We start from the raw sequence: 20,628 nt of genomic DNA, 5'->3' as shown, positions 1-20,628 counted from the left end.
AAAAATAAAATCCGTACATTCGAAAAAATTTCAACCGAAGAGCCTACACGAAAACCGCCATCTGGCCATCTGAACATTCATGCATCACTATCGAAGTCGAGACAACCGCCTCTAACACCATCCAACTACCAAAATGACATCATCGAGAAGGTCACCAAAAAAAAAAATTGTCAAGGTTGCTACAACTGTTGGCGATGGTTGCTACAACTGTTGGTTGGCTACTTATTGGTAGATGAAGATGAATGAGTTGAGGGTACGGATTTGCTTTTCAAGTATATTTCAACAAATTCAAAAAGCATTAGCTAGTTTGATTCATGCTAACGATAAAATTAGGAAATGAATATTAAACAAAAAACAATGTCTATACATGTGAACATTATTCACCCAATTATATATCTCAAATTTTCATGTGTGTACATAATTATATATTATATTTATTGAATATTCACAGCAAACATCATTTGGACAGAATGTCGATTATCCGACCACGTTACCGATCCAAAATTGTATCCACCAGCAGCTTCCTTGCCGTAGAAGGAAACGCTAAAAGACATTCTTTTTACACCTTCAGCAAAAACAAGTTTTTGAGGAAGTACCTTGACTATTAATCCTGAAGGAGCATTCACCCTGGAAATGTATGTGACATTTTGCAATCCGACATTGGTCACAGTTCGTTTAACAGTTTCAGCAGCTCTATGGCGATCAAGCTTGCTTATGGAGATTGATGGGTAGTTAATATTTGAGATGAGATTGTCAATGGAGTTTCTTGGACAGTTGAAGTTTGTGTACTTTGACATTGATCGAATATTTTTCTCTGAATATCCAAAATAACAAAGGAATCGAAGGTAGTCTTTCGTTGTAGTTTCGAATACTAACCCTGGATTTAAAGCTTTGAGTGGGCTGATTTCCCCAACTCCAGTTTCATGTGGACTTGCAGTGCTGCCTGCGTTGTTTTTCAAGGGCTTTCCCGTGTTATCATAAACGGTTGCTGCATATATAAAATATTTGTAAGTTCCATTTTATACGTTTATTTTTATAGCACACAACCGCATTAGAAGGTGCAAATAATTGAAGAATAATTTTTCTAACAATTAAACAAGCTAGGGTATAGGATATACATTTCAAAAAGCGGATCTAAGCTAGGATATTTATAATTTATTGAATACCGGGAAACCTGGCGATAAAATAGTTGCAGAAAGAATATAATTTCTTTTATTTCTTTTACCATTATATCCATGCTGCTATCAATCTAAATTATGTGATATGTCTATAAAAAGATAGGGAGGTTTTGCATGTTAAAAAATTACATTCAACATTCTATAGTACTTTTAACCAAAATAAAAAAAAAAGAGAAAAAATTAGAGACTAAAGTAGTAAAAGTGAAAAATGTTCAGACCTCAGTGTTAATTCTCCCTAAAAAATATAGCTAGTTACCACCCGCTAGCCCTCCTCATTCTAAAACAATCTCACTTTGCAGCAAATAGTGCTGCAGATATATCTAGTTCAAGTCTGTATTTTTTCAATACACATGATTGACTGTATAATTGACTGTATATGATAAAAAATATGCACAGATCTGAAAAAAAAAATTATAATTCAACAATAGGGCTAGTATATGTATGCAAAATGAGGCCATCTACTTAATTGTTAAATTTTTTAAAAATTAGTGTACCTGTTGTCATAAGAGCTGATTTGATAATGGAAGAACTCCATCTTCGGTGCACTGATCTAATGAATGCAGCAGCTCCAGTAACATGTGGGCAAGCCATCGATGTTCCCGATTTTATTGCATATCCGGCCGGCTTCTTTCCTATCGGAAAACTCCCTGCATTGACTTTCGGGACAATTGCAGCTAAAATGGCAACTCCAGGAGCTGTTACATCAGGCTGCGGATATCAATAGAAAAATTATTTATCATTAAACAATTAATTTATTATATGTTTTTGGTTAATTAAATAATTAATAATTATAACCTTGAGAATGTTTTCTGTAAGCTCTCCTGGACCTCTTGATGAGAAATATGCAACAACTGGTGCGGGCTTGTATCTTTGAACATCAACTGTTGGGAGAATTGTTGCAGTCGGATTCCTGTTTAATTAATCCAATACATTAATTTAAAAATAGACACATGCACTCATTAACCAATTTTGTGTTTGCCATGATACCATGCTGATTGGACAAATTGACCAGACCTTATATATGTGTGTGTGTGTGTGTGTGTGTGTTTTTGTATGTATGTATGTATGCATGTGTTATTGATGCATTCAAGGACCAAGCTAGAAATTTTGTTCAGGTGGGCAGCTATTATATATAGCAATCATGAGCCTAACTCATACTAAAACACTAGATATTATAGAAGGTTTGTTTAAATAATTATAATTACTTCTAGTAGTTTTATGATTAAATAATTAGTCATCATAGAATAAACTAATAATAATGACAAGGGTTACTTGGTAGAATTGATGTAGTGAATGATTTGAAATCCTGCAACGCTGCCAACTTCTGAAAGTGGAAAAATGCCAGAATCAAAAGGCACATGTTTCTCATAATCCTCATCGATCAAAATTAAGCCTTTGGCATCTGCATCTTCCGCAACTAATTTCTTAATTTTTCTAGGAACTGTTGGGTCATCATCAACACAAACAATGATTTTGCCTGCAACTTTCTTAGGATCTAATGATCCTGGACGGCAAGTCCTGCACATTTCAATAATTCATTAATCAGTGCCAGTAATTTAAATCAATCAACGTAATTAATTGTCAATATGGAAAAAATAATTTAATTATTGAAAAAACCGGCCCACACAATGAAATACCTTGCTTCGGATACAGGGGCAAATTTAGCAGCAATGTCCTTTCCAAATGCAATGGGATAGGTCATTGAGCTCGAGAGGTTTGATAAACTAATGGCAGATCCCTACCAGCAAAATTATGCTAATTAGCTTTTACAAATTAGTAAGAGAAAATTTTTTATTTAAAAAATGATAATTTTCTTAAAATTGGAAAACTTATTTAATATTGTTCGTCTATTTTTTTTTTAAATTAAGAATAGTAAACATGTGTTTGATGACATTGGGAAAAAAATAATAATCTCTATATTCAAAAACAACATTTAAAAAACAATACCAAATGGAATCTAAGTGATTGTTTGTTTAACTTTTGAAAGTTAATAATACTCTCAACACAGAACAATTTAACAGAACGCCGATAAAAGTAAGATAATGAAACTAGTGCTAGCTAGTTTACTCAATTGAAAGTAAGATAAACTAACGCCAATTTTATCTAATTTCTGTCAACACTATAGTTGCTTTAGCATTTTTCCTTTTAAAAAAATAATTAACAAGAAAATCTTTGTTAGAGAAACGCTTTTTCACTCATTTTTGCTCGAATTTTCTTGGCAAGCTAAACAGCAGCCTAACGAAACGGTGCAAAGCAAAAATTTTATCAATAAATATATTTCTAAGCATACATTTTGTTGTGATCTTAATTAGGTTCTAAAATTAGTTTTCAGAAGCATAAGTTTTAAAACATAAAAAACAAAATATTCTTGAATGAAATTAAAACTTACTTGGATAGTTTTCCCGTTTCCAAGAAGCACAGTAGACTGAAAATCTCTATCAATACTCGAAGCACCAACAGTAAAAATCCAAGGAGCCGTATTAACAACAGTGGAAGGGTCAGGACCATCATTGCCAGCAGAACAGATCACCATCACTCCCATTTGTTCAGCGTGAAAAGCGCCGATTGCAATCGGATCATTCAAGTAATCAGACTGAAACAGGGAGCTCATTCCAATAGAAATTGAGATGATATCAACTCCATCCGCAATTGCATCATCCATTGCCTGTAATATGGCTGAGCCTGAGCAACCGTCTTCGGAGCAGGCTTTGTAGCTTGCAATCCTGGAAGATGGAGAGCCCCCCCTGGCAGTGCCGCGGGCTATGCCGAAGTAGCTGGCGTTGGCCACGTGGGCACCGGCTGCGGTTGACGCCGTGTGTGTTCCGTGGCCAACGGAGTCCCTTGGAGACCCAGCTGGAGTTGTTCTCGTTGTGTTGTGGTTGTTTGATGTTAGAGGAATGCTGTAGAATCTTGCTCCTATTAGTTTCCTGCAGCCACAATATTGTATTGTTATACCCATAAATATTTTAATAATGCTAAAATTTCCAAATAATATCAGAGGATTTTGATCCTAAGCAATTTGGAAATTTTAATTTTAATTGTATTTTACTTTAAGTGCCAACAGCCTTGTGACAATTTATTTAGGAAAATGATTAAAACCACTATGGTGTCTCGGTAAATTAACCATTTTCTGTCGCTTGATTAAAAATATTTTATATACATTCAACTTCTTTTTTAAAATTTTATTATTTTATCCCAAAAATTGGACTTGTACAATAGTGAAATAGTTAACGATAGGAAAATGTTCAAAGTTACTAGCTAGAATTTATTTTAATGAGAACGATAGTGAAATATGAGAGGAAAATAATTAATTTTAACGAAGAAAAGAGAGTTTTGATCATTTTCTTTAATTTATGTGGATTAGTTTGATAATTTTAAAGTTTTTAAAATAATTATTATTAACTGTACTGTAGACATAATCAGCTGTGAAGAGAATCGGTTAAATTTTTAGTAAAATTTATTTTAAAATTTTTTTGAGTTTTTAAAGAAGTTATAAGTGTTTACACATTTATAAACATATATACAAAATAATTGATAACTAAAATAAATATTTAATATTTTAACTCTATTTTTTATTTTATTATCTCAATCTAATTGACATTAATAATAATTTCTTTAAATTAAAGATTTTATTTTCAAGTGAATAAAGATAATCTTAAATTTGTACAATACATGGGAGGATATATACGGAATTATTTTAAGTATAATATCGATTTTCAAAATCAAATTTTACAAAGTTACTTCTTTCTTTATTTTGAAAATTTCCTATAGGATGAGTTAATTTTACCAAAAATATTTCTAAAAAAATTTACCAAATATTAAAATTAATTTTTAACTTTTCCAAATTATTTTTAAGTTTCTCAAGACTCAAAAACAACTCCAAATGAGCCCTTAATCGTAATAATTCTATGCCTAACTTCATTTAGGAGGGGGCAAGCCAAGCTTGCGTTAGCTAAAGCTTGGGCCTAACCCGGGGCTGTTTTCTGATGCCCGGTTTTTTATGGTTTCTAAAATGAAAACTTGATTAAATTCCTAAGTTATAATGATAAAAAAAAAATCATATTATAGATAGATCATATCATTTTGGCATAATAAAATTACGATAGGAAAGATTTAAATTTTTAAGTGAAATCAGATTGAATTGTGGGTGACTTCTTTTCGTATCTTTTTTGCCTTTTTGGCAAGTAACACAAAAGGTTATATGGTAATCAAATCTCAATTAGGGCTATTGATTAACATGGCTTGGGAGCCCAATGTACTTTGTTGAACTCGGTCCACAAAGCCTCATAATGGCCCATACAAAATTACTTAGTCCACTTTTGAGTCACAATCCTTGGTGCACTTAAGAGTGGAGCTTTTAACACCCCTGGAATACTCTTCTTTGAACTTTATTTTGTAAAATACACTAGTTTAATATATAAAATATAAATTCATATATTAAAAGGGTGAGGCAACTTAAACCCACTAATTTTCCTCTATACTTTTTTTTTAATTAAAATTTTTTATTAAAATTACTTTGTTAACCATTTCTTTTCTTTTCATTCTCAATTTCTCAATTCTCATCAATTCCTTCGTATGTTTTCATTTGACTGCAAAATACAAATAATGAGTTTCATTATAGGCTATTATAAACTAAGAATCAAAATCCATCAGTCAAAAATGAAAATCACTAAATTTTTTTATGAATATCACGAAATTCATTTTTACCAACCACAAAACTTAATGAATGTAAAAAAAAATCTTACATATAGAAAACATGAAATAAAGATTATGATTTATTAAGAAATACAAAAAAGAATCCAAAAGATAATAAAATTGAGAGTTTAGTTTGCAAAATGTGACAGTATAGAGAGACTATGCAATCATGAGGTAGAGAGAGAAAGTAGTTAGTGAAGGATAATTCCAAGATTTTGAGACTTCAAATTTTAATAATAAATTTTTTTTTTTGGAAAAGGGTGTGAGATGAATTAATAGCCTCGCCCACTATGAAATTTAATCATCTTCCCACCAAAATTTCACCCTAAAAAATGTATCTTTCAATTATTTTGCTTATAAAATCATAAAAATCGCAAAACCTTTAATTACATTTTATTACATAGTTTCTATTTCTAAAATATTAAATTCTTGTAATTTTCTAAAAAATCTATTAAAATAAATATAAATTATACAATGGTGTGAGTGTAAAAAGTTTGTTAAAAGAATAACCTGCTTAAGTGTTTAATTTAATTTTTATTCAAAATAAAAATAAATTAATTTGTCTTTAATTATTTAAGTAAATTTCATTTAAAAGGGGACTTTATGAAGAATTTTAAGAGTTTATGAAGAATTTTAAGAGTCCAAAGGCCTACTCAATAATTAAACATTATAATTTTATAATTTAAGTACTCAACTTTAAGAGTCAAAAGGCCTTCAAGTCCAGGCTGGCTGCGGCTCTAATTGTTTTGCCATCAATAGTTTTGCTCAATATCTACAAGTTTGTGTACAAATGTCGGCGCTAGATAATGATCAGTAATATTATAAGAATTGTAGTAAACTTCTTTTGACTACATTATTCGATTTTTAAAAGGAATATTTCTATTTGTAAATTTTGACTTTATTCTTCATTTTATTAATCATTTTGAAAACTTAACATTTTTTTATCCCAATTAAATTAATATGAGAAAACTATTAAATTCTTAGTGGGAAAAATGGTTCACCTATTACAGTTGGATTTCTTGAAATCATGTGAGTCCATGCAAACTCCTTTCCACTTAGAAGGTATTTCACTCATTCCCCGGTCCTTGAAACTTGGAGACTCAGGCCATATCCCTGTAATTTACCAAAACAAAAAATCCATGTTCTACATCAAATCATACTAAATTAATTTACCTATGAATTTTTATTTACGGAAAAAGATTAAAAAAATAATTAACTGAAATTCTTGAAAATTAAAGACATAATTTTTCACGTTTTAGGCCATATATATTCAACCAGAAATCTCGAAATTCGCTGAGCATGACTCAAAAATTTACGTTAAATAGAGGCGATGCCAACATAATACTAGTAAATATATACAATTATTTATAGGGAGCATAAAAGCATTCCCTTAGTGTGATGTAGAATGAAGTTTTGCTGAATTTTACAAATGGATAAATAAATATAAAAGAACTAGTTGATAGCTAACAAAATCCACAAATTATAAACAGACAAGATATTGACGATATATGATATATGGGGATCACTCTATATATATCTAATGCACATGGCGTTTCTCTTGGGGGACTACAATTCATGTGATTCAATTTTGTCTTCTGTCTCTTTTACAAATTCCATAGATGGAACCGTTAAGTTAGGTATCTATTGCTCAATAAATTTGGGATCCACCAAACAAATACCATCTAATTCTATGATTTTTTAAATTTTTTAAAATTCTTTAAATGTAATGTTCTGTCTTCAAGGACCAAAATAAAATGAAAATTTAAGTTAGAGATAATTATAAAGTACAATTTTTTTCCTTAAAATTAATATACCTGTGTCTATAATGCCAATAATGACATCACTTGATATATTATGATATTTATGGCTGGACCAAGTGCTTGTGGTTGCTTTTGCTTCTGCTTCTGCTTCTAAGAAATCCCAAGAACGTGTTGTGTGAAGTTTAAGAACTGGATCTGGGAACACTGATACTATCTTCTCATGCCCTGCTTCAGCAAATCACAAATCAATCCATTTAACAAATTACTTCAAATCAATCAAGAACAATGTTTAGAAAAAGACTTCTTTTTCAGTTATGCCATATACTTTTGTAATAAATATTAAAAAAGATCAAATTATTTTATCATCTGATGTATCAAACCATGAATTGATTCACATTATAATATATTCATATTATCGAATGTATTATATATTCATAAATAATCTAATCAATAGCTCGTCTATCTTATGGACCACAAATGGACACGTGACACGATTCTATTAAGAGGCGAAGCAAAGAGAGGGAGCCGCCCAGACTAGAAGCAAGATCTTGAAAAATACCCTCGAGACCCGGTAATTTTAAATAAATGCTACCATAATAAAATAATTAATGTTATACATTATTGGTTCTTTAACACAATTTTTTATGACCTTAGCAAAATTATTAAAGCTCGTCTCAATAAAATTGTTTAAGTTCATCTTAGTCCCTTAAAAAAATCATATTAATCGCAATGAATAATATTTATCTAAATATTAATTTAGTTTAGCCCGGGTTGAATAAAATAACATGAGATAATTTGCTGATTCTATTAACTACACAATTATTTCACATAGAATATCATTAATTTACCAAAACATGAATCTACAACCCCATTAAATCATTTTAGACCCAAAATCAAAAAATGGTAGCATGTGCAACAAGTGGGAGTTCATGGGTAACTACTTGCTGTAAGTTACATATAATATAAGTTATGAGCTAAAATTTATAGCGTATCTCAAATTGCTTTTCTATTTATCAGTTCCAATAGTTATTTACAACTAATTCCTACGAGAATGGTGAACATCCCTACTGAATAATTATACTAAGAGTACGTTTGAAGTAAGCCATCAAAACTTGGAATTTTTTTAATCTAAAGAATAATATATTCTTCATATTAACTTCTTGCTACTGTAAAGTAATAGGAATTACTTACCAGAGAGTACAGAAGCTTCTTTCTCAGTGAGCATGGCAGAGAATCCTTTGAAAGAATGTTTATAATGGTGGATTAGAGATATTCTGTCACTCTCTTCACTGCAAAAATTAACTAAAACCCATTAGAAAAAAAAAATACGAAGTTGATGATTATTTAATAACGAACATTGATGATAACAAGAAGTAATTAATAACCTTGGAATAATGGAAGATAAAAGTTGTAAATGAGCCAATTCTGCAACTCCAACATTAGATGAACTTCCCATATAAACAACATAAGGCTGCCAAGCCAAGAAAAACAAATTACATAAAAAGAATAATGAATATAATTAATAGTTTTATTCTTTTGGTCTTGGAAAACAAAACCAATTAAGGGAAAAAAACAAAATAATAAGCACCTTGGGAATTTGATTTGATGATGATGATGAAGAAGAAGAAGAAGAAGAAGCAATGACAACAAGGCAATGGAGGGAGAGAAAAGGAAATAGCAATAAGAAAGCCATGGAATTTTGGAAGTGCTGATTGTACATGCTTGTGAAATATATAGCGACATATGTAAGAACTTGGTAATCTTATATAAGCAGTCATCACTCATCAATTTAAAGAAGTGTGAGAGCTTTTTCACTTTCTTGAGTATTACTACACTATCAACTTTTTTTTTGTGCAGTTATTTTATAAAAATTTATATAAAAGTTTGGAATAAAACTATCTTTGTTTACTTGCAATTTGAATATTGTGTAATACATTTTATTCACTTTCCTTGAGGGTCGATATTGATTAAAGATAAGACTTTTAGGTTCAGAGATTAAGTGAAATCCTTCTCAAAAAAATAGTCGTGATGAATTTTACAAGAAATTTAAGATAATATTTAATGGGTTTTCTTAATATATTATTTTATTAATTAATTTTTAAAATAAAAATAATTTATGGCCAATATTGCAAACACCACTTTATCTTCTTAATAGGTTTGGGCTGGCGGTTCGCCTTTGGTAGGCCATTTTTGATTTGATGCTTTTGTGCTGTCGGTTTCGTCACAATCATCAAACTGAGCAGAAAAGCAGAAAGTGAACAAGCCCAAAATTTTAATATCTATACTTGATAATCACTTTAGTTTGAAGAAAAGATAATATAATGCAAATCCCAATGCATGATTGGAATGGCTTTCAGTTAATTTATATTACTATATGGGATCAGGCTACGGTGCAACTGTGGCACCGTGCCACAGTTGCATCTAGCCGTTGGATGCAGTTAGAGTGGTGGGATCCACTGGCATCCAACGGCTAGATGCAACTGTGGCACGGTGCCACAGTTGCACCTAAGGTTCCCCCTACTATATGATAATCGTCATCTCAAACACCCAATGATTCTTTTCAGCTGTATAAATTTAGCATCTAATTATGTAAATTAGCATTTGATGCATAATCCTAGCTGATTTAATTGATAAAAAGTTAGGGTTAGCATAATTTGTTCACATTTTTCAATTTTCTTATTGGTATCGTGTGTAAAGAGGACAATCATTGAAACTCTGTTTGATTTGACTAACTCGAAAAACCAATTCATGTATGCTCCTTTCTCTTTACTATTTTTTTTTTGGGGGTTTAAAAGTTGACAGAGTGTATCTTTATTACTACCCTTTATGTTCTTGATTCCTCCTAATGATGAAATATCTTTATAATACAAACGACTTGTATTACATCACTTGTATATTCATCTAATAAATCTTGTTTGATCGTCGTTTATATTAATCTTAGCAAATAGTTCAGATTAATAAGAGAAAATCTTGGTTTTATTGGATGGGCATTTGGGAATTGGGATTTTCAAACATTATAATTCTTGGGAAAATAAAATAAATAAAATAGGAAAATGATACTCTCCAGTTTATTTCAAGTATGAACAAACTGAATAATTGACTTGAGATGCAAGCAATTCTCTTTATCTTTCAGCAAAAGAGCAAGGTGAATAGGCATGTGCAAATTTCATTTCCTTGTTTGCTTTAATTATTCTTTCCCCTTCACATTATTTAATCCTCCTTTACTTCTAGTTTCGTGCAAATCTTTATCCTTGGCGCTTTTTTTAGGGCTTGCTTTTCGTTAAGCTGAGTATTGCTTTTCCATAACCAACTTCAATGACACATTTTCTCTTCCTCTTGCTACAGGCTAGTAAGCTAGATGGATTTGACATTTAGAAGACCTTTAAGAAAATTTTATTTAAGAAAAAAAACATAAATGTAATCAAGCAATTCTTTATGCCTGAATTTTTGGGGTATTTACAATTAGTCAATTAGTAAACAAACCTAAGATGTGCCAATAATAATAGAAAGTGCATCAAAGATGCAGTAATTGGTTCTCATTGATTCTTTCCTAGAGGCTATTCTAAATATAATAAACAAACTGAAATAATCCCATGGGGACTCTAGCATCCCAAAATTCAATATATGAATCATGCGGTATTGAAATGAGGACTATGTAGTACGCATTGATAATAAATATTCATCGCCTGTAGAAGACAGCTTATTCTTTTCCAATTCATAACATGACAATACATCGTCCTAATTAAAGTTGCTTCATAGAACTGCATAATGAAATTTTAATAAGTTTTGTGCCTATTACAACATTATACAAAAATCCCAGTGGCATGATGTTTATTCACAGAAAACAAAAAGTTACACGCCATTACTTGAAAGAACAAGGAAATATGTTGTTGATCTGCAGCTACATACTTGTTTGCTCTTCCAAATTATAGTCAACCAGGCAAGAAGCTGTGGTGTGACTCCAGCTGCAGCCATCGCTTGCACTTCTGGACAGGATCAAGTTTTTACTATTCTCGAAAGCGCTTGATGTAGAGACTGACTTGGCTAACCTGAGCTTTATTACTTGCGTATATACATATACAGTAGGCTATTTTATTTCACCAGATAGTTTTGCATTTTTCAAGCAGACCTAAACTTTGGGAGTTGATTCAGGTGGTTTTTCTGAAAGTTGGTTGTTGAGGAATTCCAGCACTGAAAGGCGCTGTATGTCAAAAAAGTGTCGGATCAAGATTTTCATAATCTAAACTACTTACAACAAGAAGTTGGAATAGGAATCTAACCCGTTGCTCCAAACCAGCTTCTTCAGGTTTCAATGTTAAAGATTCTAGCCGCTTAATGGCTTCCTGAAATCCATCAACTGCCACATCCTCATTACCAATACTCCTATCTACATCCGCAACTTTTGCAAGAGAAACAGCTACATCCAAAACCTGAAATCACAGAAACAAGTTAAAACTCAGTAGCTCAACACTTTTTTTCTCCAACTGGAATTTATCTAACATCATATCAATTTTCCAACATTGCCATGTATTTTAAAGGTGGAACTCTGATATGAACAAAACAAACATCTACAGAAAGACATTTCAATTTACGAGGAACAAGAGAAACCCATTAATTTATCATTCTCTGTTTTGGTCAAGAGGGATGAAGAAAATCCCAAATCAACGAGATTTTATACAACACGTGAAAAGCAACATCAATGCAGAAAAGGTTTGTCCGGCAACAAAATTTTTTATTTTCCCATAAAAGTTTGCTGAACCAAATATAAAATCTCTGTATTCCCAGCAATCCAATTTTTTCTTTTTTCAGGCGTTACCTCATCTCACCATTACCATTTTAATAACAAAAATATATATTGGAACCAGTAGCCGCCCAATGCTAACATAATTATAACCAACAAAAGAAGAAAATCCTACAACATAACAAGGAAAGAAGAAAAATCCTAAAGAAACACTCATCTGATCCCTAAAATGCAAGCAGCAAGAAATCCCTCCAAAATAGTTGAAACCAAAGCCCATTAAGAAGTAAATACAATATTTTCCTTTAATATATTTGGAATTTGTCATACTGCTCTTTAAATGTTTACTCTTGCTTTCACTCAAATTGACCATAGAAATGATTTCACTCATATCCACAAAACTTTACCAATCATATCTTTCCCCCTAAAACTTCATGAATCTATGCTAGGAGTAGGATGATTTGATTGAGCCAAAACCAAAACATCCTCTGCTAAGCATAACTATATACGCTATTAAAATCCAAAAATAAACGGGATACGGACTACCCTTTCTTTTCATTACATATGCAACATTGGGCAGATAAAGAATATATAGCACCTCTGTTGACTTAAACACCTAAGAAAGCCTTGACTTTAAATCAATATTAATCTTAAATTTGTAAAATCCTGAATAATAACAATTCTTGATTCCACCCCCCAATATGCATCATATAGTTTGTTGTAGAATACAAAAAGAAAAATGACAGAAAGGAAAGAGTCCTAATAGACTAGAAAAAAAATGTATGACAGTGAATAAAAAGAAAGAAAAAGGAGAATACGAAGAACAAATAAGTACATTGATATTGAAAATATGTCTCTCATTGACTAATGAAAAAAAGGATGAACAGATTACTGATAGAACGAACTAAAAGACTGAAATTTAGCAATAATATGATGGTACGAGGAAACGACATCAGAAGTGAGAATGTTGAAGTAGAAAGAAACATAAAAGAAAATAAAAAATGTCCTGAGACAAGATGGATTACCTGTGATGGAACATTTGAATGACGTTTGACGGCATCACGTCGGACATTTAGAGAACGAACATAGTAAGATCTTGCAGCTTGCAGGTCTCCACCATAATATTTCAGATCTCCAATTTTGTTTAGTGAAACAGAAAGTGTATGAATTATCTGTAGAGCAAAAAGTAAAAAATAATTAGGTTAAAACCATGCATAAAGTGCCAAAATTAAGTAGAAACGGCTGTCATGCTATAACCTCCAGATCATCCATCGGTAATTTCATGAGGAATTCAACACTATCTGCGAAATAAGCCACTGCAGCATCAGCATCTCCCATAGCTCGACTGCATAAAAAAGTAAGGGATTAGGTTTTACGTAAACAATACCACAAGTAAGAATCCCATATTTTGGACATGATAATGAAGACAGAAATAATTTTTCAAAAAGAAGTGTAAAAATATAAAAATGGATGTATAGACTCAAGATCCACCAATTTCTAAGTTCAAGATGAAAATCAAAGCTTATTTATCATGCATCATATTGGAAAATTGCAAATAAAGCTCTCATCAGTTCATCTCAGCTCTTCCCCTCTTGATTTTTCTAGTTTATTATATTTTGGATAGGATAACCCACTTCAAGTCAATATGATGGGGAAAATACTAGGTTCGCATGATAGAAATTTAATGGCTTAATGGGAGCCTGAAATGAAGTCTGAGCATGGATTAACGCGTTCAAAGAAATGCAGGAACATAAACAAGAAGATGGATCTAGTTAAAGTCTCTGAGAAGTATCAGCGAAAATGGTGATACATTAATTTAGCTACCACAATCAATCCTTCAAAATTTGAAACTCTTAGTCTAACAAGGAAATTCTTCAAGACTATCCCCATCCCAGTACATCAAGCATATCCTTTTTCTAGAATACTGTGCTGGAGTGACATTGGTATGGATTGAATTCTTCTGCTGTTATATGAGAGGTCTCTCTTATGTTTAATCAGGATTTTGTCATAACTGGGTAAATTTTTTAGCTACTAGGTAACAACAATCATATTAATTTCTTAGCTAGATCTAGTTTTGAATACACCATCATCATTGGCCTTAAAGCGTTACTGCGGCTCATTCCAACATAAATCAATTTCTCATATGCAAAAATGGGTACCCCTCGAACACCAGAAACATTTATAATGCAAAAGAATAACAAGGAAAATGGTTCTAAACTAATAAACTGTAATGAGTTCAAAAGGGAGAACCCAAAGAAAAGAAAAAACAAAAATGCAAAGCGAGTGATGGGAGAGAGTGGACAGACCAGCAGTCACCAAGCATACCCAGAACAGCTCCTAGCTGTGAACACAACTCTGATGTATTGCCCATTCTTTCTATCTGATCTCTGATATCTTCTGCACAGAGACTGAGTCTTGATTTTGCACTTTCTACATTCTGAGCACGGAAAGCCTACACATGAAAAGCAATCAGCTAAGCAGATGCAATGAATCAGGAAAGTGACTTCTTAACTAATGGGTCATCCTCTGGTAGTTTTAAAATTTTGAAAAATCAATTCAGCTAGAGAAACAAAAGCTATTTGGAAAAGGCATTTAAGAAACGCTTCCAATGTATGACATACATACACAGGTAAAGAGTGATCTAGTGTTTGATGTAGCCCAGCTTATGGAGCACATTGCACCAGGTGAATTGGAGAGTATGAACTACTTGCAAGTTGCAATTGACAGACTCCAAGATAATCTTGCAACTCCACTTCACACACACACACAAACAACCACATAGCTTAAATTTTTGTGGCATTTAATACTTCCAACTCAGAAACTTTTAAAATCATTCGATTACAATCAATGAATGGTTCACGAGAGGTTTTTTTTTTTTGTGGGAGGGGTTTCGAGAAGAGAAGGATCACTTCTGTTGGTGTTAGACTAATAATATAATTATGAATTTAAGACTAAATAACACAACATCAATACTCACATAATTTCCAACTCACAAATTCTTAGACCATAAACAATGGCAAAGAAACTAGCTGAACTCACCCTCATAGCTTGTTGAACCAAGAAAGCACCTCTCTCCATAGAAACATCCTCATATATCACTTTTTTATTTTCACCTGCTTCATCTTCCTCTTTGTCAGAATTAGTGTGAGATCGCTTGATTCTAGCATGACCTTCAATGAAGCGATCGACAACATCCTGAAGAGTTGTATCTGCTTCAATCTTTTCAATGTCAGCCCCACACAATGGGCAGTCTTTGAAGCGTGAAATACATGCTCTGATTTCAATTTAACAAAGTAAATGAACATATCCCACAGAAGTAAAATGAAGAAAGAAAAACCAATCAACATTTCAGGATAAACGGGAGATAGAGAAAATAAAACAAGTGTGTCCTTATTTGCTTACTTGCAATATACATGTGAACAAGGCGTGCATTTGCTACATTCAAAGAGAAGTGCTTGGCAAATCATGCAACTCAGGGGACCAATCTTAAACGATTGAGCATCATAGCCAAACGGACATTTTGGAGGAATGCTGGCAGAGTCCATCGAATCACTCTTTGCCTTGTCACCATCATGCTCTGCCTGGGGTTTAGCTGAGTTTTCAACTGCTTTTCTTGAAGCAGCATCATCTGAACGTGCTTTGGAAAAAGGACACTCTGCCAGGTATTTATTCGAGTTTTCACCAGGTTTTCTAGGAGAGGCATCATCTGGACGTGCTTTGGCAAAAGGACAAACCGGTGTCATCTTGACCAATTCCTGAATCAAAACAACAATCAAAACCATCTTCTTAAAAAAATTATTTGTCATTAACTTTGTAAAAACAAGTCGACATCCTCAATTCAAAAGAAAATGCAAGATATGAACAGACCATCTAAGAAATCAAGCCACATTCTAAAATATCTCTCATTATCATCACAATCATAATTGGTTATGTTTTAAAAAAAAAAAAGATGTAATAAATTTTACTAGATGGGTGAATGGGCGTACAAAAGATGGATTCAGAAAATGAGTAATTGCAAACGACTATTGCAATGAGTTATTCATATTCTTGAAGTTCAAATCCAACTTGAAGCTCAAATCTAAAGAGATCCAGATGCATGAGTGAAGCACAATTTGGCAAAATAAGCTTAGCTAAAACTAAAGACCTGCACTCATCTCATATCAGGTTCAACCCTGCTTCAACAAGAAAGACATATAATTGCAGATTCAAATATCTCATCAAATCTATGAAAAATGCGTATTGATAAGGGTTCACAACCATCAAATTGGAAACGTTAAAACGAAAAATCTTTAATATGGAGAGCTCGGCTTTATTCGCTGAGATAAATTTTGCATATTACAGATATAAATTCATCAGTCTCAGCTCAAATTTCATTACTAACTTACTTATAAGAAATTGATGGATTAAAAAAAAAGAAAAAAAATCAAATTTCAGCAAATGATCTCCTGTGAGGAGTAATAGGATGTACCTGCGAATAAAAGCCCTAGGGAATCAGTGAAAAGGAAGCTCAAATCGACGTCTTGTTTATCTTCTTCTTCTGCAGAATATCCTGATCGTATTGGAAACATGAATGACTGGTCCTCTGAGCACCACCCCGCGATATTCCTTTCGTTCTAATTATATTATATTACACAGGCATCGACAATCTTTTCTGAAATTCTAATTTCACCCAGGGAGCAAAGCAATGAGGTAATAACATTGGGCTCCCTTTTGTATTTCAATTTCGCATTAATAAAAAATATTCTTCTTGTTTATCGAATGGGTCCCTTAATTCCTATCGAAATTTGAATGATTGAAGTACATATGCTCAACGGACGTGTTCGTACAACATGACATAGTAGGAGCACGTTTTGAAAGAGAATAATAATATAGTCATAAATTTTTATATAAATTTATTTTATACAAACTGATGTGGCATGATAAAATTGGTTGAATTAAATATTTATTGACTCACATGATTTATTTTTATTATTTTATATTTTCATTCAACCAATAAATTAATGTCAAATCAGTTTATACAAAATAAGTTTGTACAAGAGTTTATGGTTGTATCATCACTCTTTGAAAGAACATGTGGCACGGCATGGCACACATATAAGCTGGATTAGACTGAGAATTTTAGGTACCTAAATTTTAAAAGTGCAGTCCAATTAGTGATGAGTTAAAAATGACACGTGAAAAAGCAGCAATAAGTACACTTCACTAATGGGCTAGCACGCAGCCAAAATATATTAAAGTAAATTTTTTTATGAAAAGTGAAGTTAAAATTTTATGATTTTACAAATAACTTGAAATTGAATCTTGTAATGTATTTTATTGGCGTAGGTTTTTTAAATTCATTGAAATATTAGTTTAAAAAATACTATAATTGTTTTATGTCTATAATTTATTAAATGAATAGATGATTGACACGGCTTAAAAGTGTTTAATTTACTTCCAAGTATAATAGTACCTAATTATACTATATCTCGGTGAGTCCGAGGTCGATCCATAGAGAAATGACTTAATTTGTTTATTTAAGTTTATCTAAAAAATGAAAATAAAATTTAAATATATGTAATTTAATTTGAGAAAAACTATGAAATTAAATTAGTTAGGGTTATGGATCCACTCCTAGTAATAAATACAATTTAATAAATTGTTTTTATTTTTATTTTATTGCCCAAAAGATTAATTTTATAAATTACAATTATTTTCCCATTAATTTTATTATGGATTAAGTACTTAATGTGTCAAAACTTAACTTGTCTACAATAAGTCAAAATATCATTTTACATATTTTATATTAAGATATTAAGAATTCATTGTATCAAACTCCCATTTTTGTCTACAATAAATCAAAATTTCAAAATATAAAATATGGATAAAATTAAATAGAAAATAATATTATATTTTCAAAATATAAAAATATAATTTGATTAAATCATATTTTTTTACTAAGAGTTTCACTTTCCCCTAACTATTATTATTTAGCTAAACATAATTGAAATAAAGGGAATTATTAAAATAAAATAAAAAAACTTGAGGGGAAAGAAGACAAGAAAAGGTGTGGTGGTGTGTTCCCCCTCTCTCTATTTATACTAATACATGATTAATCAACACCACACAAATAAATAAAGCTAATTACATCTTAGTTATACATTTGTCCCACTAACAAAATATAAACCTAACTTAATCCACTCAAGCACATCCAACACATTCCACTAATAATTACAATACCTAATATGGTAAAAACTTATAATTTCACAATTACCACATTTATCATGGTAAAAACTTATAAATTTACAACAAAAGTAGCGGATCCTCATTGACAATGACCTAATTTTCAGGACTTTTAGGATCCAAATTTGACATCCGTACATTTTTTTGGAGCCTTAAATTGTGTGAAATTATTATTTTTACATAATAAACATACAAAAATACACAAAATCAAATATTTAGAAAAATAATTAGAAATTCATAATATGTTACATAATTACAAATGTAAATTATATTATAAGCACAAAATAACATTTTTACCCCTTAAAAACATACAATTTTTAACACTAATAAATAATATCATGATTTTAACAAATAAAATTATAAATATTACAATTTTAAAAATGATAAATCTAAACTTTTACGACTTTAATGTTTCATTTATAAAATCATAAATTAGTCAAATGAAATATATTTCATTTATGAATAAATTATTTTTCACCATTTACACAACAATAAATTTGTTTTAGTATAAATCAAAAGTTAATTGTTAATTGTTATATTTTAATTTAAAACTTATAAGAATTAATGTTATTATCAACTATGATCTATTACTCTATATAAGTTCAAGTTAACAATTAAATATTAACTCTTAAGAATAATTAATTACTATTTTATTACTACTGCTACTACTACTACTACTATTATTATTGTTGTTGTTGTTGTTGTTAAGAGAAATGAATTCCAATGCCATAGGCTCTAAACTAATAGTTAGTAATACATTCCCTTACTAGTATTAGTTTATTATTATTGAATATTGACTTGAGTTTTGAACTTTCATTTATGTAGAATTTAACTAAAGACAACCTAAAAAGAAAAATGCTTGTCTTGCTTTTTCTTGAGCATGGCCCACAATACTGCCTAGGACGGCATGTGTGGGCTTGTGCAGTGTGCCGTGCTGGACTTAAGGAAAAAAAATTAGACAGGCATGGGCCATTCACATAGTGGATTGTGCTATGCCAGCCCATGGGCCCTCACGAGCTTACCTTTGATGAGCCATTCCGCCAAACTTGTTGGCCATCTCTAGATTCAAATTAAAATTTTATTTTAGGATAAATACCATTCACCCTATTCAAGATAACAATCTTAATTTCTCCGTAATCTTTTGAAAATATTAGTTTACCCTATTTTCATTCAAAAGATGAGAGCGAATATGGATGCTATTGTTTTGTCTTTTTAATGAAAAATGTGTGCATTTTTTTTAGAACTTTAACTACTACAAAAATGTAAAACAATGATCGATATGTAATGACGGTTCTTCTTAACAACCTTAATTAAAGATATTTAAGAGCTATTATTATGTGCGGTCCAATATGTAACACTTATGATGACTGTTATGAAAAGAACAGTCATTAAATATCAAGTAAAATATACTCTTAATTTTAATGACAATTTGTTTATTGCAACCATCATTGAAAGAAAAAAATAATAATAATTGTTTTTAAGCATATCAATCATTATATGTAGGGGTGTTCAAAATCCAATCTAACCCGCTCAATCCGTCTGATCTGCAAAAATTCGATCTGTAAAAATCCAATATGTGGATTGGTGGATTTGATTCAATTGAAAATTTGAAAATCCGTAATCAGTAGATTGGATATGGATTTACTTCTGTGAATTCGTAAAAATCCGCGAATTCGCAAAAAAATAAAAAAAATATTTATTTAATAAAAAATTAAACTTGTAAACATGACATTATACTTACTAATAAATAAATAAGTTAAAATATAGTTACATTAACATCATATTATGTCTTATCCAATAATAATATAAAATAAAAATAATTAAATAAAAATATATAGCTTCCCAAGCAGTTAATTTTCATGTACTATTCGAAACAAATGAGATTTTTTTTTCTTTTTGGTGTATTATATTTTGAAACTTTGAATGTATTTTCTAGCTTTATTTAAATAATTAATTTAATTTAATCTTATTTAATTTTGAATTTGATCGATAGTAAAATTATTTTTATATTTAGTTAATTCGTGGATAAGACATG

At 31.0% G+C, this 20,628-nt stretch overlaps 2 protein-coding genes across 3 annotated transcripts; both read right to left on the bottom strand.

Annotated features, from left to right (window-relative positions):
* Positions 1 to 224: 224 nt before the first annotated feature.
* Positions 225 to 9,637, bottom strand: LOC102626464 (CO(2)-response secreted protease-like). The gene is made up of 11 exons (XM_006471214.3): positions 9,222 to 9,637; positions 9,019 to 9,104; positions 8,825 to 8,922; positions 7,688 to 7,858; positions 6,875 to 6,986; positions 3,568 to 4,105; positions 2,816 to 2,916; positions 2,451 to 2,696; positions 1,974 to 2,088; positions 1,673 to 1,886; positions 225 to 988 (listed from the first exon to the last, which is right to left on the bottom strand). The coding sequence occupies exons 1-11, from the start codon at positions 9,351 to 9,353 to the stop codon at positions 435 to 437; spliced, it is 2,367 nt and encodes a 788-aa protein (XP_006471277.2). The 5' UTR covers positions 9,354 to 9,637; the 3' UTR covers positions 225 to 434.
* A 1,685-nt stretch (positions 9,638 to 11,322) lies between these two features.
* On the bottom strand, positions 11,323 to 17,008 carry LOC102626165 (protein NCA1). Of its 2 annotated transcripts, none has more exons than XM_006471213.4 (8): positions 16,840 to 17,008; positions 15,774 to 16,126; positions 15,411 to 15,645; positions 14,678 to 14,823; positions 13,629 to 13,716; positions 13,397 to 13,543; positions 11,914 to 12,063; positions 11,323 to 11,834 (listed from the first exon to the last, which is right to left on the bottom strand). In XM_006471213.4, exons 2-8 carry the CDS (start codon positions 16,112 to 16,114, stop codon positions 11,763 to 11,765), a joined length of 1,179 nt encoding a protein of 392 aa, XP_006471276.2. In that variant the 5' UTR covers positions 16,115 to 16,126; positions 16,840 to 17,008; the 3' UTR covers positions 11,323 to 11,762. The 2 variants fall into 2 exon arrangements, with proteins under 2 accessions (XP_006471276.2, XP_024952285.2); XM_025096517.2 differs by having other exon boundaries at positions 11,323 to 11,824.
* Positions 17,009 to 20,628: the final 3,620 nt, after the last annotated feature.

Source organism: Citrus sinensis, chromosome 5 (assembly GCF_022201045.2).
Source record: "Citrus sinensis cultivar Valencia sweet orange chromosome 5, DVS_A1.0, whole genome shotgun sequence".
NCBI classification, from domain to species: Eukaryota; Viridiplantae; Streptophyta; class Magnoliopsida; order Sapindales; family Rutaceae; genus Citrus; species Citrus sinensis.
Note: the sequence above shows the minus strand (reverse complement) of the source record. Positions and strands in the feature narration are given on the sequence as shown.